This window comes from Nicotiana tabacum, chromosome 7 (genome assembly GCF_000715075.1).
Source record: "Nicotiana tabacum cultivar K326 chromosome 7, ASM71507v2, whole genome shotgun sequence".
Taxonomy (NCBI): domain Eukaryota; kingdom Viridiplantae; phylum Streptophyta; class Magnoliopsida; order Solanales; family Solanaceae; genus Nicotiana; species Nicotiana tabacum.
Genome location: NC_134086.1, coordinates 4197830 through 4220733, shown reverse-complemented (window position 1 = coordinate 4220733; position 22904 = coordinate 4197830). Strand labels below are relative to the sequence as shown.

General features: G+C 39.8%; 1 protein-coding gene across 1 annotated transcript; it reads left to right on the top strand.

The window, feature by feature from the left end:
- Positions 1–4662: 4662 nt before the first annotated feature.
- Positions 4663–10538, top strand: LOC107805588 (putative late blight resistance protein homolog R1A-3). The gene is made up of 3 exons (XM_016629657.2): positions 4663–5193; positions 7680–9955; positions 10165–10538. Exons 1-2 carry the CDS (start codon positions 4750–4752, stop codon positions 9942–9944), a joined length of 2709 nt encoding a protein of 902 aa, XP_016485143.2. The 5' UTR covers positions 4663–4749; the 3' UTR covers positions 9945–9955; positions 10165–10538.
- Positions 10539–22904: the final 12366 nt, after the last annotated feature.

The window sequence follows — 22904 nt, the reverse complement described above, 5'->3', positions numbered from 1 at the left end:
TGCATATAAAGATGATGATTTTGAAGGCCTAACAAATATTACTCATTTAGAAGTTGGAGACTTCTTTGAGGATATTGACTGAAGAACTAATCATCTTACTGGGGAATGAAGCTATAAAAGTTGTTATTTTTTATGTTTGCAACTAGTTTATTTTTCTTGAGTGTATTTTCCTAATGCATAATGTGTTGCTAGTTTCTACATTCCTAATGTATTTCTTAATTTTTTTTTCCGCTTGTCTTTCATATTTCTTATGATGTATTATTTGTTTTTTTTTATGAAGAATATGAAAATTCCCCAATCTTCAGTTAGACTCAAGATTAATAAAGATGATATATGTCTTCTGGATAGTGCTACAACACACACTATTTTAAAAGATAAGAGATATTTCTCTTATTTGGTAATGAAAGAAGCGAATGTTAATACAATATCCGGTAGTACAAGATTAATTGAAGGTTCTGGAAGAGCCAATTTATTACTATCAGGAGGAACAAATTTGGCTATTGATGAAGCACTATATTGTAGTAAATCTCAAAGAAACTTATTAAGTTTCAAAGATATTCGCCAAAATGGCAATCATATTGAGACTACAAATGATGAAAAGATTGAATATCTTTATATTACTACAATAATGTCCGGTAAGAAATATGTGCTTGAAATGTTACCTGCTCTTTCCTCCGGCTTATACTACACAAGTATTAGCAGGATTGAAACACATGCCATAGTAAACGAGAAGTTTACTAATCAAGATAATTTTATTATTTGGCATGACCGGTTGGGCCATCCTGGTTCTAATATGATGCGTAAAATAATTGAGAATTCACATGGACATGCAATGAAGAATCAGAAGATTCTTCAATTTAAGGAATTCTCTTGTGTTGCGTGTTCTCAAGGAAAATTAATTATTAGACCATCAACTATTAAAGTTAGGATGGAATCCCCTGCATTTCTGGAACGTATACAGGGTGATATATGTGGGCCCATTCACCCTCCATCTGGACCATTCAAATATTATATGGTTTTGATAGATGCATCTACAAGATGGTCACATTTGTGCTTACTATCAACTCGCAATATGGCATTTGCGAGATTGTTGGCTCAAATAATAAAGCTAAGAGCACAATTTCTAGATTATGCAATTAAGACAATTCGTCTTGATAATGCTAGTGAATTTACATCCCAAGCCTTTAATAATTATTGTATTTCAACTGGGATAACAATTGAGCATCCGGTTGCTCATGTTCATACACAAAATGGTCTAGCAGAATCATTGATCAAACGCCTCCAGTTAATTGCTAGACAAATGCTTATGAGAACAAAACTTCCCATTTCAGTATGGGCTCATGCTATTTTGCACGCAGCAACACTTGTGTGGATAAGACCCGCAAGTTATCATAAAGTCTCCCCATTGCAATTGGCTTTTGGTCAGGAGCCAAATATTTCCCATCTTAGGATCTTTGGTTGTGCGATATATGTTCCAGTTGCTCCACCACAACGCACAAAGATGGGTCCTCAAAGAAGGTTGGGGATATATGTTGGATATGAATCTCCTTCTATTATAAAATATCTAGAGCCGATGACTGGAGATTTATTTACGGCAAGATTTTCTGATTGCCATTTTAATGAATCAGTATATCCAACATTAGGGGGAGAAAATAAGCAGCTGAAAAAGAAGATAGATTGGAATGCATTATCACTGTCTCATTTAGATCCTCGAACAAATCAATGTGAACAAGAGGTTCAAAAGATTATTCATTTACAAAATATTGCAAATCAATTGCCAGATGCATTCACTAACCTACCAAGGGTGACTAAGTCACATATTCCTATTGCTAATGCTCCAATTCGAGTTGATATCCCGACAGAACAATTAATTGAAGTAAATGAGTCTAAGCCATGCTTGAAACGTGGTAGATCAATCAGTTCTAAAGATAAAAATCCTCGAAGAAGAAAAGGAGCAAGTGATCAAAGTAAACATAACACAGAGGTCGTGGCTCAAGAAGATCCCCAAGACGTAACAAATGATAAGACCTTAGGGGAGGTCCAGGTACCTAAAAATAATGAAAATGAAGAGATATCAATAAGTTACGTCTCAACCGGGAAAAGATGGAACCGAAATAATATTGTTATCGATAACATTTTTGCTTATAATATTGCTATTGAAATAATGCAACAAGATGAGGATCTTGAACCAAAATCTGTCAATAAATGTAGACAGAGAAATGATTGGCCAAAATGGAAAGACGCTATCTAGGCAGAGTTAACTTCACTTGGAAAACGTGAAGTCTTCGGACCCATAGTTCGAACACCTAAAGCCATAAAGCCAGTAGGGTATAAATGGGTTTTTGTGCGAAACGAAATGATAAAAATGAAGTCATTAGATATAAAGAACGACTTGTGGCACAAGGGTTTTCCCTAAGGCCTGGAATTGATTATATGGATACATATTCTCCTGTAGTGGATGCTATCACCTTCAGGTATCTCATAAATATGGCAGTACAAGAAAAACTTGATATGCATCTAATGGATGTTGTTACAGCCTATTTGTATGGATCATTAGACAACAAAATTTTTATGAAAGTATCTGAGGGATTTAAAGTGCCAGAAGCATATAAACATTTTTGAGAAACTTGTTCAATAAAGCTTCAGAAATCTTTATACGGATTGAAACAATCAGGACGTATGTGGTACAATCGCCTGAGTGAATACCTGTTGAAAGAAGGGTACAAGAATGATCTAATTTGTCCCTGTGTCTTTATAAAAAGGTCTGGATCTGAATTTGTTATAATCGCCGTGTATGTAGATGATTTAAATATCATTGGAACTCCTGGGGAGCTTCCAAAAACAGTAGATTGTTTGAAGAAAGAATTTGAAATGAAAGATCTTGGAAAGACAAAATTTTGTCTTGGTCTACAAATTGAGTATATGAAAGATGGAATATTGTCCATCAATCGACATACACCGAAAAGATTTTAAAGCGATCCTATATGGATAAAGCACATCCATTGAGTACCCCGATGGTTGTGAGATCACTTGATATAAAGAAAGATCCATTCCGACCTCATGAAAATGATGAAGAGCTTCTTGGTGCCGAAGTACCATATCTTAGTGCAATTGGGGCATTAATGTATCTTGCCAATAATTCCTGATCAGATATAGCTTTCTCAGTATGCTTATTGGCAAGATTTAGTACTTCGCCAACACAAAGACACTGGAATGGTATTAAACATATATTCAGATACCTCCAAGGGACCATTGATATGAGTTTATTTTATTCAAATGAATCCAAGCCATCATTGATTGGTTATGCAGATGCAGGATATTTGTCTGATCCACACAAAGGTCGATCTCAGACAGGCTATTTATTTACAAGTGGAGGTACAGCCATATCATGGCGTTCGACAAAACAAACTATGGTTGCTACTTCTTCAAATCATGCAGAGATAATAGCCATTCACGAAGCAAGTCGAGAATGCGTTTGGTTAAGATCTATAACTCAACACATTCAGCAAACATGTGGTCTTTCTTCGAAAGAGAATATTCCAACAATATTGTATGAAGACAATGCTGCATGCATAGCTCAATTGAAAGGAGGATATATCAAAGGAGATAGAACAAAACACATTTCACCGAAATTCTTTTTCACTCATGATCTTCAGAAGAATGGTGAAATAGATGTACAACAAGTTCGTTCAAGTGATAATTTGGCTGATCTGTTCACTAAGGCATTACCAACCTCAATATTTGAAAAGCTGATATATAAGATTGGAATGCGTCGTTTTCGAGACATTAAGTGATTTTTCATCAGGGGGAGTAACTACACGCTGCACTCTTTTCCTTAACCAAGGTTTTGTCCCACTGGGTTTTCCTGGTAAGGTTTTTAATGAGGCAGCAAACAATGCATATTATAAATAACTATGTACATCCCAATATTTTTTTTTGTAAGTTTTTAATGAGGCACATTATCTTACATGGACATCCAAGGGGGTGTGTTATGAATAGTTTGTACATTGGATACTACTTTGGATACTACATTGGATACTACATTGGATACTAAATTGGATGCTACATTGGATGCCCATGTTGTGAATAACTTAAAGATTGAATTCCCTATTTTATGTCCATCATCTTTACTTTTTATGCCTATAAAAGGCCATGTAATTGCAATGAAAAATCACACCAAAGTGAAAGAAGAAAACACTTCTCCATTCTCTCTATCTCTTCTTGTTTACATTTTACTGCATTCTTTTATTTTATAACAGTAATGATATTATTTTATTGAATAAATTAATTTTTTTACTTCTCATTCAGCTTCGTCAAAGAAGTTAAAATTTTTAGCTTCTTCCCAAAGCAAAAAAAAAAAAATGTTTCTCCTTCTGTTCAAAACCAAAGTTTGATTTTGCCCATGCTAATTTTTAAAAAAGTACTTTTTTGTGGCTCTAAAACGAGTATTATATATTGATGGGAACCACAGACAGTGGGATGAACTACTTGCTAATATTTTTATGTGCTAAATGTTTTTGTTAGAATACTAAATTGATGGTGGCCTGGCCGGTGGGTGAACATTACATAAGAATATAAAAGGACGGTTTAAATAATTCTGGCTACAAAGTCAAGTTAAGAAATTATATTGGATGTTCACACTTATGTCTTCCATTCTGTATATATATACAGGTTTAGTAAAGTAAAGATCTCACTGCACCTATATATCATCCTCTCCATTTACATAGATTGTTGCTTAATTACTAAAAAATGGCAGATGTAGCACTGCAATTTGTAGTGGAGACCCTGGTGCCGATTATAATTGAAAATTGGAAGCTAATTGGTGGTGCAAAAGAAGAATCTGCACATCTATTGGGAGAGCTTAATCGGTTAAAGGCCTTTCTACAGGATGCTGCAAAATATCGTCAAAGCAACAGCGAACAGTGGAAATACTTTATCAAAGAAGTTCAAGTTATGGTATATAAAGCTGAGGGTCTTATTGATAAGCTCCTGGTTAAGGCGAAGCTGCACCAAGAGAAAAATATAATTGTGCAAAACTTGGATGCTAAGTATGCCAAAACCGTTTGGGATCTTGCAAAAGAGATTAGAGACGCCCTTGAACAAGTGAAGAAAATTCGTGAAGAAAATCCAGAGGCGTTTCAGGCTAAGCCAATGCTTGATGATCAGCCGGATATCGTTGCCCCCGGGCCACAGGTATGTATAAAATTATTATTTCTAACTTGTTATGATCTCTAGCTCGATCACGCAATACTCTACCCTCTCGTGACCATACTTGCGGAATCATGATGTTGTTATTGTTGATCTCAACGTTAGTTACGAGGGTGTTTGTCTAAGCTTATAAGCTTGTCAAACTAGCTTATAAGTACTTTTCGGCTTATCTTTAAAAGTGTTTATAAGTCAAAAATAAGCCAAAAGCTATAAGCTAGTCACCTCCAACTTATGAATTTTTAGCTTATAAGCCCTTTAAGTTTGACCAAAATTTTTACTATTTTAATTTTAAAATATTCTATTTTAGAACAAAACTCCAACATTGATACTCATGGCCTCAAGTATTTTTTTCAGCCTAATCCGACGACACCTCTTCAAGTCTTCAATTCTCATTGACTATTTAAGATAAATAAATTCTCTATTTCTTTGCATATTTATATGTATGTGATTGTGTATTAATCTTTGAACCTCATGTAATAAATGAGGACATATGAAAACATTGTTTGTTTCTCTTCAAATATTTTTTCCTATTTAGGTTATTTTTTACTGAGAAACTTTTGTCAATTTATTAATTATTACTATAACCTATGATTATATGCTTATCATAAAATAAATTATATTTATCGTAAAAATTATCTTATCTAAGCACGGTTGTATTTAAAATAAAATAAAAAATAGAATATTTTGTATTTGAATCGATTTGGAATATACAATTTTAAAGAATTTACGCCCGTGTAAGTGTAAATAGTTCTAAGGTTATTTGAGTTATTTTAACAGAAAAAAGCTTATCGGCACTTTTTTTTATCAAATACTGCAGCAACTTATTATCAATTTTAGCACTTGTACCCAAACACGTAATTGCTTATTTATTAAATCAGTTTTAGCACATAAAATTATTTTTCAACACCTAATGCTTATCAGCTACTTCAAATCAGCTAATCCAAACGGGCTCTATATATGATTGTCAGCCTATTTTATATTTTCTTTATAACTTTACTTTATATATATATATGGAGAAATAGCTTCCTGACCACTTAAACTTGTAGGGCTTTTGAAAGCCGATACACAAACTTTAGTCTTTCTCATTTAAACACTCAAACTCGTGAAACCTATAACTAATAAACACCTTTGACAATTGACTATGCTTATGTGGCGGTGGCTTATCTTACGTGGACATAGTGCGTACAAGTCACATTCAAATGGCGCGTGTGTGCCGATTTCCATAATAGAAACACCCCCGGATCTCGTCTCTCGTCTTCTACACACCACCCCTATATCTTCGCACCATCCCCAACGACCAGAAACAAGGCTTCACCTATAACCCACAACAACGACCAAACGAACCCAACCAGTCCCTCCTCCCCATCTACGCCTAACAGTGCCTCCCCCCCTTCTTCGCTCTTCGGATTTTGAGCTTTTCTTGTTCTCAATCTAAAAGCTAGCCGCCTACCACCAGAAACGGCTGCAAGATAAACACACATACATGCAAGGGATAGAGAAACAGATCTGTCCCTTTTTTTCCATCTCCATTAGAGGCTTTGAAGCTCTTCACTGCACAACAATGATGGATTTATGCTCGAAAAAAATACCTCAAATAAACCAATGGTCTGGCTTCCTAAACATCACAATATCTCCTACACCTACTAACCTTTGTCTCCTTCCCCATTAAAACAGCTGAAAAATACCCAAAAACATATTATCCTTAAGAATCAAAATAGACAATTATTTTTCTTCATTAAAAGCTTCTCTGCAAAAATTAAAATGAATATCATCTTTAATTTTTTCTTGTTTGAAGGATTGTCCATGGCAAAATCACGACTTGAATGGAGAGAAATAAGAGAGAACACAAAACACTTGAGATCCTGGGCAAAATAATAGAAGATACGAAGTCCGTCAGGATCTTTACTGGTCTGCACATTCATCAGTGAACCAATCTTAGGTGTAGTGAATGATATGTGCTCATTCCCCATCACTATCTCAAGCTCCTGCCTCCTAATTCTATCAGTTGGTGAAGAAGAAAATAAGGGAAATAGAAGAAAAAGTAGAAATTAATAAATTTATTCCAGCACAGCTGCCCTTGACGTGTAACAATCCCGTTGGTCATTTGCTGACTGGATGGACACGTCTGTGAATGTGTAATACACACGCGTAGGGTCAAATGTGTTTATTAGTTAAGGGTTTCACGAGTTTGAGTGTTCAAATGGGAAAGTCCAAAGTTTGTGTATAGGCTTTCAAAAGCCTTACAAGTTTAAGTGGTCAGGAAGCCATTACGCCTATATATATATATATATATATATATATATATATATATATATATATATATAATGAATGTTCAATTACTAGCATATTTAAAACAACAAATTTGAAAATTCTTTAGTATTTTTTTCTTCTTTAAAATTAAGAAATTTAAGATTGGAAAAGAAGAAAATTCTGATAATATCCAAACCATTTTGATCTTCTTTAATTAACAGGATTCTGTGTTGGAAGAAAATGAAGTTGTCGGCTTTGACGAGGAGGCCAAAATTGTGATCGACCGTCTTGCTGAAGGAACCAATGATTTAGATGTTATCCCTGTGGTAGGTTTGGCTGGACTTGGCAAAACCACACTGGCAATAAAAATCTATAATGATCCTAAGATTTCCTACGAATTTTTCAAGACCATTTGGGTTTACGTAGGACCACAACAATACAAACCAAAGGAGGTCTTTCTTAGTATACTGGAAGGATTCACGAAACGCACGACAGAATATCAAAATATGGCTGTCAGTGACTTGACAAACACAATACGTGAATTCATTTTAAAAGGAGGTAAATGTCTCATTGTGTTGGACGATGTGTGGGCGACAGACGTTGTGGATTCTGTGATGAAAGTTTTCCCGGAAAACAGCAAAGGCCATCGTATCATGTTAACCACTCGTGACCTGCGTATTGGTAGATATGCCAATTCTGAACCTCATTCCTTGAAATATCTGACGGACAAGGAAAGTTTCCAACTTTTGGAAATAAGAGTTTTTGGCAGTAATATTCGAAAGTGTCCAGAAGATTTAATAGCTTATGGAGAAAATATTGCTATACAATGTAATGGATTGCCACTTGCTGTAGTGGTAATTGCAGGAGCTCTAAAAGGACGTACAAGCGAAAGAGTGTGGCAAATGGTTAAAGAAAATGTAGGAAAGCACCTTATAAATAAGGAAGACCCTAAAAGCTGCTTGAAATATGTGGAAATGAGTTATGGTCATCTGCCCGAAGATATGAAGGCGTGCTTCCTGTATTGTGGCGCTTTTCCACAAGGCTTTGAAATCCCTGCTTGGAAGTTGATCCGCTTGTGGATTTCCGAGGGACTGATAAACTCCAACTTAGATGGCAAACCCGAGGATATAGCAGATTTTTACTTGAACGAACTTGTCAACAGGAATTTAGTGATTGTAATGCAGAAAAGGGTAGACGGTCAAGTAAAAACATGTCGTCTTCATGACATGTTGCACCAGTTCTGCAAGATGGAAAATGGAGGTCTTTTTAAAGAAGTATGTGAAAAGACTGATCAACCTGGTACTCTTATTATACCAGATCTAGATACTTCCCGTCGATTGTGTATTCAACTCTCTCTTTTGAGATCTTTTATCTCCAAAGGACCATCTGCTGAGCATGTTAGGTCTTTCTTATGTTTTTCTACAAAACAAAAAGAAAGTGAGCAGCTTGGTAATATCCGACTCCTCCACAAAGCATTTCCACTGGTTAGGGTCTTGGATGTTGAATCCCTCAATTTCACTTTCTCAAAGGATTTTCAAGAGCGATTTCATTTGAGGTACATAGCTATCTCAGGTGACTACCACGCTCTTCCGCCCTTCTTTGGTAGGTTTTGGAATTTACAAACTCTTATTGTTAATACAAAAGCACCCTCCATTGAAATAAAGGCAGACATATGGAACATGCTACGGTTGAGGCATCTGCACACCAATGTCCCTGCAAAATTGCCACCTGCTACGCAAACAACAGAAGAATCTTCATGCCTACAAACTCTGTCTAAAGTTGCACCAGGAAGCTGCAGAGAAGATGTGCTTGCAAGGGCTTGTAATCTCAGAAAAGTGAGTATTCAAGGGGAAATGGCTGATTTTCTTGAAATTAACAAGGGTGGGTTCAACAACTTTCGAAAACTAAAGTGCCTGGAGCAATTGAAGCTGTTGAATGATGTTGGCATGTCCAAGAGCAAAGTTCTTCAACTTCCTCCAGCATTTCTTGAGTTTCTACGCAAACTGAAGAAGTTAACTTTGTCAAATACAAAGTTTGTTTGGAGTGATGCGAATGGACTAGGGCGGTTGGAATGCCTTCAGGTCCTAAAGCTGAAAGAAAATGCATTTAGTGGGACGGCCTGGGATTCAGAAGGTTTTAGCCAACTCAAGGTATTGTGGATTGAAAGAGCAGATTTTACAAATTGGAGAGCTTCAAACCGTTCATTTCAAAGACTTAAGTACCTTGTTCTAATATCATGTGATAAGCTTGAGGCTGTGCCATTTGAGTTTGCTGGTGTAAGTAGCCTTCAAGAGATGACACTGGAGAACACAAAGAAGGCAAATAAATCTGCAAAAGCTATAGAGGGCAGGAAGACAAAGATGCAGGAACTCATGCGAAAAGTTGCAGAAAAAAAATCTGGAACAGATAGTCAAGCTCCAGAGAGTTTCAAATTCAAGCTCACTATATTTCCCCCCGAATCAGCTGATTGCGAAACCACAGAGTGAAGTTGAAAAAGGTCAGTCAAATTCATTTTATTTTGAGATGATTTTAAATCTTCATTATTTTTCCACCAAATGTGTCTATACATTCATGTTTATCATTTAGGGTATTCATTATCCATAGAGATTAGAAGAAGATATCATCTGTATCTATATGATATGTGTGTTTCATTTGGTATAATGTATCTATACGATATGTGTGCACTAAATTTCCTCTTTTCTGCAGGAGAGCATCAGGACAACATTGTCCTTCCTGAGAGGGTAATGAAGTATTTGATATGGTGTGCATTTCATGTTTTTCTCATCTAATGAGATTGTTATATTAAAAAAACCAGTTTATCTTTTTAAATTTATGGAAGCAATCTGTTTTTCTGCAATCCAGTCATCTGATGAGATTGTTATATTTAGAAAACCAGTTTGGCTTTTTTTCTTATTCAATCTGAAGTTTAAAATTAGTCTCTATGGGATGTTTTCTTTCTCAGTTGTAAAATTGTTTCCATGTTTCCTATTCTGTTATGCTTGTATTTGCTTTGTTTCAAGTATTTTTGTTTTGTTGAAAGACATGTTATTACAACCAAGTAAAGTGTTGTGTGTTTGTCTAAGCTAAGTTTTATTTTCTGCACTATATTTTTGTTCTTACATTCCTGATATATATATATATATATATATATATATATATATATATATATATATATATATATATATATTATCTTTTCATTTTCTTTCCTAAAAATGTATATATCATAGCAAATGTGTGTACATGGAGGCAGAGGCGGATGTAGAGTACAAAGAGCATAAATTTATATGTAAAAATTCACTAAAATTATAACAAATAATAAATATAAATTTATAACTTAAAAAATATAATGAATTGAATACTAATTAGAACCTTAAAGATTAAACCTGGATGTGGTTTTTTGTCCAAACCTTTGTTGAATTAAATGAAAAATGAAGAGTTCATCCTTGTACAGAAAGATGCGCGCGGACTATCAAGTTAGTGATTACTAATTTCAGATAAAGAAATGAGGACTCCTCCTCCTTTGCATCTTGAACTTTGACGCTTTCAAAATTAACAAAATGTTTATCCTTAAAATGATTAACAATTAAATTTGATCACGGTTTAAAGGATACATAATTTAATTTAACATGAATGATTTATGAACAACAAATAATTAAATTAAACAGAGATAATATGATCAAACCAAACACTATGGAACAATTAAGCCTGGCTTTAAGGTGAACACTGAAATTGGCTCTGATCGAGCCCTCGATACGGGCTCGGTTGTAACGAAAGAAAAGAAGAACTGAAGAACACTTTAACCAACAGCTAACAGACAAAACTGAACTTTATTGATTTGATATGCGTGCTAATCTTGGTTAAAACTAAAAAAGTTCCCCCCTTTATATAGTAGGGGAGTTTAATCATATTAGAAGTTTAAATAAGGTAAAAAATTTCTGTTTTTGGTAATGTTGATTTGCAGTTGATATTGGGCGGGATTTGCGACGTAATATCCGATTGAGAGCGGATATTATGGCTCCCCGATTATCGTGCTCAACCGTTTCTGTTTTTCCTTAGTCTCGAACCTTTACTTTGTCCGGACCTGATGTCCAGTTGTGTCCGATCCCGAATGTACCGTTCGTCCTCCGCGGGCTCCGAAGCGAGGAATCCTTCAGCTTTACTTGAGGTTGCATTAGATCATGCGTCCCTCTTATTTCTTTATCGGAAAATCGGGGTAACATGATCCCCGATTTTACCTGTACACACAAAAGCTATACAAGCTATCAACATGTCACTACCATGAATCCCTGGTCAAGAGTGAAATGTTTAGCATTTGTTCCAAATCTAAAGGTAGGGAATCTTTCAACATCATTCTTCAAGAAAGCTTTAGCTATAGCATGAAGATCTGAATCAACCATTGTCAAGCCCAAGTCCATGATGCGTAATCTCTGTTTTGGCTTAACAAACTTCACGGAGTTGTCCTTTGGTTTACGCCATTATCAAACCCAAAAGCGTGTGTATCATTTGAACTTAGGTTATTCTTTATAAAGCTATCTACTTTCCTCTCTCTTTCTTCTTAATGAGCAATTCGCCTAAGGTGTCATGTGACCTCTTATTCAGAAACCTGGCAGTCCTATTCTTTGACCCGCCCTCGCTTCCCTCCGTTATGAGTGTTACATCTATGAAGAAAGTGTCTTCTTAGTGTGTTCCAAAATTAGCAAGGAAATCTGCTACACTGTTTGCATCTCGAATACTGTATACGGTCAAAATCAAGTCACCCGATTTTTTTATTTGATCGAAACAAAGGGGCTGCGTCGGGGGTAATCTCATAATGAATCAGACCCGAGCTCGAAGACGAGGCACATAGTCCAAAAATCGAAGTGTCCGTCGAGACCGATGCCTGCACCAATCGAGACTAAGTATGACCTACTTCGAGTGAATGCAATTACAGAAAGGCGAAATATACTTTACCGGACGGAGATCACGGCAGAAATCTCACAACAGATCAAATCAAGGGTGGTTATTTGTATCAATCATGGGATTTATTTTCGTAATTGGAATTGTACCACAATTAGGATTTCTCTAGTATATAAGGAGGGGTCCCCATCATTTGTAAGGACCTGGCGTTCACGAATATCAAAGCAATATAATATATTTTTCTTCTACTCATCAACTTACTGCTCTTTAACTATTCTTACTCTATCAAGCTCGAGAGTTCACTAGCTCGAGGACACTGTCCAAATAGCAGTTTGTTTTATATGCTTGTTAATTTCATCACTTATCTCTAAATTGACCAATTGGTATTAATTGAAATCATGTATCCTTAAATCCACATTACATGTTTAATTGTTACTCGATTTTTAGGATAAACAGTTTGGCGCCCACCGTGGGGCTAAGGATAATAGTGATTGCTTAATATTTTAAACTTCTTAACACACACTACTTTTACGCTTGTTCTTGTGAGTATTTTTTATTTCAGGAATCAACATGTCGAACTCTCAAGCAGTACCCACTCACACTGACACAGGCCTTGGTTTTCATGGCGAAAGTGAGTACGTAGTCGCCCCGGGAAACAAAGTACCTCAATTCAATCCCGACGCACCACAGGCCATGGATCCAGTTGATGTCAATTCTCATGTCGCCGTTTATAGAGGTTTAGGCGCTAACCCTGAAAATAGCATTCGCAGAGACGCCCGAGTAGCCGATCGGAAAATAAAAATGGTGAAGAAGGCGGAATTAGCCTTCAAATGATATTTGACATGCTACAAACTCAGCAAAACGCGATAGTGCAACTCCAAAATTATAATCGAGCCCCAAGAAGAATCGAACTCGATACATTACAGGAAGTTGCTCATAGGGTCAAACCCGTGCAGGAAAAATTGAATGAAAATTGATCAGGATTTGATCCCGCCATCATGAAAATGCTCGAGGAAATCACTAAATGGATAGAATCAGGTGAAAAGAAAATTGAGGCTAATGACAAAAATATAGAAACGTACAACACACGAGTTGACGAAACACTGGGGCACCCCCGATCCTAAAGGGTTTGCATTCGAAGAAGTTCGTGCAGAACCCTTTTCCTCAAAGTACGGCTCCGAAGCCCATTCCTAAGAAAGTTCTGTATGCCAGATATACCTAAGTACAACGGGACCACCAATCCTAATTAACACATCACTTCGTACACATGCATAATAAAGGGAAATAAATTAGAAGATGATGAGATTGAATCCATTTTGTTGGAAACTGTCATGACCCGGATTTCCCACCCTCGGGGTCGTGATGGCGCCTACTTATAGGAGCTAGGCAAGCCAACTTACATTACCTTCCGATTAACACACATTCTTTTCCAAAATAATCAACATGAAATGCGGAAAGTTTAACATAGTCCTCTACCCAAGATTGGTGTCACAATACTCACGAACTTCTAAGGTTACTAAATACAATCATCTGAAAGGAAATTTTAAACTGTTTGTTTCGGTACAAAAGATAACAAACTGAATAAAGAGAGAGAGACTTCGGGCTTGCGGACGTCAGCAAGGCTACCTCGGTGTCTCTGGACTGAAGGCCTGCTCCCAATCTACTGCTGTTGTCCAAAGGCTGCTCCAACTCCGTGATATGTGCAAAAAAGCACAGAGAGTAGTATCAGCACAACCGACCCCATGTGCTGGTAAGTGCCTGACCTAACCCCGGCGAAGTAGTGACGAGGCTAGACCCAGACTCCAGATAAACCTCTGCATATATATATATATATATATATATATATATATATATATATATATATATACAAGTACAACGGAAAACAACGGAAAGTAAACAATTAAAGCTGACAGAATATTAGAGATAATAAGGGAAAACTGCATTTGCTCACTTCTACCGTAGAATAAGGGAAAAACAACCACTTTCACTTGTCTCAGTTTTCTCTTGTTGCAGGCATGCAACCTGATCCCATTTCATAATCTCTTGTGGTAGGCGTACCACCCACTCCCATTTCATCACATCTCGTGGTAGGCGTACCACCCACTCCCATTTCATCATATCTTGTGGTAGGCGTACCACCCGCTCCCATTTCATTTTATCTTGTGGTAGGCGTACCACCCGCTCCCATTTCATTTTATCTTGTGGTAGGCGTACCACCCGCTCCCATTTTATTTTATCTTGTGGTAGGCATACCACCCGCTCTCATTTCATTTTATCTTGTGGTAGGCGTACCACCCGCTCCCATTTCATCATATCTTGTGGTAGGCGTACCACCCGCTCCCATTTCATTCCAACACAATATCACAGGATAATCCCGACAAGGGAGCAAGATAACATAATAAGTTTCCCGGCAAGGGAACAAGATATCAAATCAACTATCCCGACAAGGGAGATCCAGCTATAACTAATTTACTCTATTTCTACTTAACAAAATTAATACCAATGCTCAATCATAACATTTACTTGCTCAGTTTCAAAGATCTTCAACCAAGTTCTCATAAGCATTACTTAAGAATACAACAATTTAGCAATTTAGGACTCACGGTCATGCTCGACCCCCAACTTATAGATACTCGTCACCATGCATATACGTCGGACACAACACAAAGCAAGTAGTAAGTAAGACTCAACTCCTAATCCCTCAAGCTAGAGTTAGACCGAACACTTACCTCAACTTCCACGGCTAAATTAATCCACAACGACCGCTTTCCCTCTCGAATTCGGCTCCAACTCAATCAAATCTATGAAATAACGACTTTATAGTATCAATATAAGCTAAACAAATCAAACCTAATGCCTAAACATAGATTTCTAAGCTTTCTTCCCAAAATTCCAAAAATCGACTCCGGGCTCGCTTAGTCAAAACACGAGGTTCGGACCAAATTCATATCACCCATTCATCCACGAGCCCGAATATATAATTTGTTTTCAAATTCGACCCCAAAACGAGGTATAAATCAAGAAAAGTAAAAAGCCCTAACTCTACCCAAAACCCCTAATTTCTACTTTGATTTCATGATTTAGGTTTAGAAACTCATAATTAATGAAGGAAGATGATGGAAATGAGTGGGAATTTACTTACCCAAGAAGCTTTGGTGAAAAAGTGCTCAAAAATTCGCTCAAGAGCTATGGAGAAGAAGAACCCGTGTGAAATACGGACTAAATCTCATCACTGTTCTGTTTTGGGTAAAAAAATAACTGGACAGAAAATGTTCTATGCGATCGCGAAGAAGGTCATGCGATCGCATAGGGAGAGGAAGGTTGCCCATTGCGATCGCGGACAGTGTATTGCGAACGCATAGAAGAAAACGGGCGCCATTCCAGGTTTGGTTTTTATGCATTGCGATCGCGGAAGGGGAATGTGATAGCATGATACAAATGGTGGCTACTATACGCAATCGCAGGAGGATCTATGCGACCGCATAGAACAAACAGGGCACCTGGAAACTCACTCTATGCGATCGCGGAAAGGCCTATGCGATCACATAGAACTAGATAACAGAACACCAGAACTGCTATTTTCTGCAACTTTTCTAAGTCCAAAACCACCCCGAAACACATCCGAATCACACCCGAGCCCTCGGGACTCCTAACCAAACACATGTACTAACTCAACAACCTCATATGAACTTATCCGTGCGATCAAATCGCCAAATATCATTATAAACAACGAATCAGGCCTCAAAATCACTAGTTTTTCTTCAAACTTCAAAAACTTTCAAATTTAGAGTTTTAAGTCCGAAACACGTCAAACGACGTCCGATTTAAACCAAATTTCACAAAAAGCGCTTAAACCACATAAAAGACCTGTACTGGGCGCCGGAACCAAAATACGGGCCTAATACCACTGCTTTCTAATTCATTTTTATTTCAAATTTTCATATTAAATTTCAGAAAACAATTTCTTTTAAAAATTCATTTCTCGGGCTCGGGACCTCGGATTTCGATTCCCGGCATACGCCCAAGTCCCACATTTTTCTACGGACCCTCCGGAACCGTCAAATCACGAGTTCGAGTCAGTTTACCCAAAATGTTGACCAAAGTCAACTTTAACCATTTAAAGCCACAATTTATCAAATTTCACATAACACATAAGCTTTTCCGGCTACACGCCCGGACTACGCACGCAAATTGAGGCAACTAAAGGTGAGGTTTTCAAGGCCTCGGAAGCATGGAAAAAGGGAGGAAAATGGTGATGACCCCTTTGGGTCGTCACATTCTCCACCTCTAAAACAACCGTTCGTCCTTGAACGGACATAAGAAGAAAGTACCTGAGTCGGGGAAAAGGTGAGGATAACGGTCCTGCATATCGGACTCAGACTCCCAGGTCGATGCCTCAGGAGGTTGACCTCTCCACTGAACACAAACCAAAGGAAAACTCTTCGACCTCAACTGGCGAACCTGCCGGTCTAGAATAGCTACCGGCTACTCCTCATAAGATAAGTCCTTGTCCAACTGGACAGTGCTGAAATCTAACACGTGGGATGGATCGCCGTGATATTTCCGAAGCATGGACACATGAAACACTGGATGTACGGCTGATAAGCTCGGTGGCAATGCAAGTCTATAATCCACTTCTCCCACTCGATCAAGAATCTCAAATGGGCCAATGAACCTAGGGCTTAGCTTGCCCTTCTTCCCAAATCTCATCACGCCCTTCATAGGAGACACTCGGAGCAATACTCGCTTACCAACCATGAAAGCCACATCTCGAACCGTTCGATCTGCATAACTCTTTTGCCTGGACTGAGCTGTACAAAGTCTATCCTGAATGATCCTAACCTTGTCCAAAGCCTCATGAACCAAATCTGTACCCAACAATCGAGCCTCTCACGGCTCAAACCATCCAACCGGAGATCGACATCGCCTACCATACAAAGCCTCATAAGGAGCCCATCTGGATACTCGACTGGTAGCTGTTGTTGTAGGCAAACTCTGCTAAAGGCAAGAACTGATCCCACGAACCTCCAAGTCAATGACACAAGCTCGGAGCATATCCTCCAATATCTGAATAGTCCGCTCGGACTGCCCGTCCGTCTAAGGATGAAATGCTCTACTTAACTCAACCTGGGTGCCTAACTCTCGTTGGACTACTTTCCAGAAACGCGAGGTAAACTGCGTACCTCGGTCCGAAATAATAGACACTGGCACACCATGAAGGGAAACAATCTCCCAGATATAGATCTCAGCTAACCTCTTGGATGAATTGGAGATTACCACAGAAATGAAATGCACTAACTTGGTCAGCCTATCAATAATGACCCAAACTGCGTCGAACTTCCTCCGAGCCTGTGGGAGCCCAACAATGAAGTCCATAGTGATCCGCTCCCACTTCCACTCGGGAAGCTCAATCCTCTGAAATAAACCACCAGGCCTCTGATGCTCATACTTTACCTGCTGACAATTCAAACACCGAGCCACATAGGCAACGATATCTTTCATCATTCTACGCCACCAATAATGATGTGACAAGTCCTGATACATCTTCGCGGTGCCCGGATGAATAGAGTACCAGGAGCTATGGGTCTCCTCTAAAATCAACTCTCGAAGCCCATTCACATTAGGCACACAAACTCGACCCTGCAAACTCAAAACTCCATCAGCATCTAAGGTAACCTGCTTGGCACCTCCACGATGTACCGTGTCCCTAAGGACACACAAATGGGGACCATCAAACTGCCGATCACGGATACGCTCCCATAACGAAGAATGAGCGACCGTGCAATCTAATACTCTACTAGGTTCAGAAATATCCAACCTCACTAACTGATTGGCCAAAGCCTGAACATCCAAAGCAAGCGGTCCCTTGCCAACCGGAATATAAGCAAGACTGCCCATACTAGCTGACTTCCTACTCAAGGTATCGGACACCACATTGGCCTTTTCCGGGTGATATAGGATAGTGATGTCATAATCTTTCAACAACTCCAACCACCTCCTCTGCCTCAAATTCAACTCCTTTTGCTTGAACAAATACTAAAGACTCTTATGATCCGTGAACACCTCACACGTCACGCCATACATATAGTGCCTCCAAATCTTCAATGCGTGAACAATGGCTGCCAACTCCAAATTATGCACTGGATAGTTCTTCTCATGAATCTTCAACTGTCTCAAAGCATAGGCAATGACCTTGCCATCCTGCATCAGCACTGCACCAAGTCCAATACGAGATGCATCACAATAGACTGTATAAGGCCCTGAACCTGTGGGCAAAACCAATACCGGTGCCATAGTCAGAGCTGTCTTGAGCTTCTGAAAGCTTGCCTCACACTCGTTTGACCATCTGAACTGGGAACCCTTCTAGGTCAACCTGGTCAGGCTGTAATAGACGAGAACCCCTCCACGAACCGACGATAGTAACCTGCTAACTCCAAGAAACTCTGAATCTCAGTGGCTGATGCTGGTCTAGGCCAGTTCTTGACTGCCTCAATCTTCTTTGGATCAACCTGAATACCCTCTGCTGATACAATATGACCCAGAAATGTAACTGAGTTCAACCAGAACTCACACTTTGAGAACTTAGCATATAACTGACTATCCCTCAAGGTCTGAAGAACCACTCTAAGATGCTGCTCGTGCTCCTCCTGGCTGCGGGAATATATCAAAATATCATCAATGAAGACTATCACGAACGAGTCCAAATAAGGCCTGAACACTCGGTTCATCAAATCCATAAAGGCTACTGGGGCATTGGTCAACCCAAATGACATAACCAAGAACTCATAATGCCCGTATCGAGTGCGGAATGCTGTCTTAGGATCCTCAACTGATGGTAGCCAGATCTCAAGTCAATCTTTGAAAATACCTTGGCACCCTGAAGTTGATCGAGCAAATCATCAATCCTCGGCAGTGGATACTTATTCTTAATTGTAACCTTGGTCAATTGCCGGTAATCAATGCACATTCTCATAGAGCCATCCTTTTTCTTTACAAACAGAACCGGCGCACCCCAAGGTGACACACTGGGTCTAATGAAACACTTCCCAAGCAAGTCTTGTAACTGCTCCTTCAATTCTTTCAAATCTGGCGGGGCCATGCGATATGGTGGAATAGAAATGGGCTGAGTGCCCGGAGCCAGATCAATACAAAAGTCGATATCCCTGTCGAGCGGCATACCCGGAAGGTCTGAAGGGAAAACCTCGGGGAACTCTCTAACCATAGGTACAGAATCAATAGAAGGGACCTCTGCGCTGGAATCGCGAACATACGCCAGATAAGCTAAACACCCCTTCTCGACCATGCGTCGAGCCTTCACATATGAAATAACACTGCGAGTGGCATGACCTGGGGTCCCTCTCCACTCTAGTCAGGGCAAATCTGGTAAAGCCAAGGTCACGGTCTTGGCATGGCAATCCAAGATAGCATGATACGGGGACAACCAATTCATCCCTAATATAACGTCGAAATTCACCATATCTAAGAGCAACAAATCAACACAGGTCTCAAGACCCCTAAACACCACGACACAGGAACGATGAACCCGATCAACCACTATAGAATCACCCACCGGTATAGATACATATACAGGAATACTCAAGGACTCACTAGGCATAACTGAGTAGGGGCAAAATAGGACGACACATATGAATACGTAGATACAGGGTCAAATAGCCTTGAAGCATCTCTATCGCAGACCAGAATAGTACCTGTAATGATAGCATATGATGACTCAGCCTCTGGCCTGGCTGGCAAAGCATAACATCGAGGCTGGGCCCCACCTCCCTGAACTATCTCTCTGGGACAACCGGCTGCTGGCTGGACCCCACCTTTGGCGGCCTGAGCTACACCTCTATGACCTCTACCTCCACCTCTAACACCCCTGCCACCACCTCTAGCTGGCTGGACAGGTTGTGAAACCTCTAGTGCCTGAATCATAGTACGAGAACTCTGGTGCTAAGAGCTGCTCAAAGCTCGAGGGCAATACCTGGCAATGTGCCTCGTGTCTCCACACGTGAAACAAGCCCTCGGCTGCTAGGGATGACGACCCTAAAAACTCTGGAGCGGTGGTGCACTGATAGGTGCTGATGGTGAACTGTAAGGCTACTGGTCTAAATAATGTGGCTAAGAACCACGATCACTCGAAGTACCATGAGAGACCTATAGGGTTGACTAAAAGGGCCTAGGAGGATGGACTCTACCATACGAATCTCTACTTCCAGATGAGGTACCACTGAATCTACCTAAATGACGGGGCCTCTTATCCGACCCATGACCACATCCTTGTAATAGAACCATCTCAACTCTATGGACCACATTGGTCGCCTCCTGAAATGTGATCTCGCTCCCGACCTCCTTGGCCATCTGAAGTCGAATCGGTAGAATATGACCATCAATAAACCTTCTCACCCTCTCTCTCTCTCTCGGTGGGAAGTATAATGATAGCACGACGAGCTAAATCGATGAACCTGGTCTCATACTGGATAATAGTCATAGAACCCTGTTGGAGGCGCTCGAACTGCCTGCGAAGAGCCTCTCTCTGAGTGACTGGGAGAAACTTCTCCAAAAATAACTCTACAAATTGGTCCTAAGTCAAAGACGGCGATCCTGCTGGTCTGACTAAGCAATAGTCCCTCCACCAAGTCTTGGCGGGTCCAGATAGACAAAAGGTGGCAAAATCGACCCCATTGGTCTCCACAACACCCATGTTCCGAAGAACCTCATGGCAGCTATATAAGAAATCCTGGGGATCCTGTGGTAGTGAATAGCTTAGTGAATCGATCCAATCTCCACAAAGCATCGGCGGACATAGCCGCACCATCGCCAGTCTGAGCCGCTATACCTGGCTGAACTGCCACTGCTGGCTAAACCACCGGAACCTGAACCTGGGGAGCTACCTTCTCCGGAGTACGTGTAGCGGGAGTCTGAACCCCTCCTCCAGCCTGAGAAGTGGTTGGTGCTACTGGGAGCAAACCCGCTCGAGAGACGCTCTCTATGAAGCCTACCAATCGGACCAAAGCGTCCTGAAGCACTGGAGTGGCTATGAAACCCTCTGGGACCTACGTTGGGCCCACCGGAGCTGCTGAAACCTCCTCATCATAATCAACATGAGGCTCCACCTTTGGAACTGCTGCTCGGGGCTGAGCTCTGCCCCTGCCTTGGCCTCGCCCTCTGCCCCTAATAGGAGCTTCTGCTGGGGGCTCGGGCTGCTGCGCGATCGATGAAGAAGCGCGTTTCCTCGCCACACGACAAGAAAGAACAGATGTGAAGTTTTCCTAACTCTGTAGCCTCTGGGATAAATACAGACGTCTCCGTACCGATCCTTCAGACTCTACTAAGGTTGTCCATGAGTTGTGAGACCTATGTAACCAAGTGCTCTGATACCAACTTGTCACGACCCGGATTTCCCACCCTCGGAGTCGTGATGGCACCTACTAATAGGAGCTAGGCAAGCCAACTTACATTACCTTCCGATTAACACACATTCTTTTCCAAAATAATCAACATGAAATAAAGTCAACATAATTAAAATTTCAAGCGGAAGTCTTAACTTATATAAGAACTGAATAGAAATGCGGAAAGTTTAACATAATCCTCTACCCAAGATTGGTGTCACAATACTCACGAACTACTAAGGTTACTGAATACAATCGTCTGAAAGAAAATTTTAAACTGTTTGTTTCGGTACAAAAGATAACAAACTGAATAAAGAGAGAGAGACTCCGGGCTTGCGGAAGTTAGCAAGGCTACCTCGGTGTCTCTGGACTGAAGGCCTGCTCCCAATCTACTGTTGTTGTCCAAAGGCTGCTCCAACTCCATGATATGTGCAAAAGAGCACATAGTGTAGTATCAGCACAACCGACCCCATATGCTGGTAAGTGCCTGGCCTAACCCCGGCGAAGTAGTGACGAGGCTAGACCCAGACTCCAGATAAACCTGTGCAGATATATATATATATATATATATATATATATATATATATATATATACACACAAGTACAATGGAAAATAGTAGAAAGTAAAAAATTAAAGCTGGGAGAGGGAGCATGCGTACGGGGATAGCAGATAAAACAGAATATTAGAGATAATAAGGGAAAACTGCATTAGCTCACTTCTACCGTAGAATAAGGGAAAAACAACCACTTTCACTTTTCTCAGTTTTCTCTTGTTGCAGGCATGTAACCCGATCCCATTTCATCATCTCTTGTGGTAGGCGTACCATCTGCTCCCATTTCATCACATCTCGTGGTAGGGGTATCACCCGCTCCCATTTCATCATATCTTGTGGTAGGCGTACCACCCGCTCCCATTTCATTTTATCTTGTGGTAGGTGTACCACCCGCTCCCATTTCATTTTATCTTGTGGTAGGCGTACCACCCGCACTCATTTTATTTTGTCTTGTGGTAGGCTTACCACCCGCTCCCATTTTATCATATCTTGTGGTAGGCGTACCACACGCTCCCATTTCATTTTATATTGTGGTAGGCGTACCACCCGCTCCCATTTTATCATATCTTGTGGTAGGCGTACCACCCCCTCCCATTTTATT

Coding starts and splice junctions, on each gene's coding strand:
- LOC107805588 (XM_016629657.2), top strand. CDS start 4,750: ATGGCAGATGTAGCACTGCAATTTGTAGTGGAGACCCTGGTGCCGATT. Junction 5,194..7,679: donor TCGTTGCCCCCGGGCCACAG/GTATGTATAAAA, acceptor TTTAATTAACAG/GATTCTGTGTTGGAAGAAAA.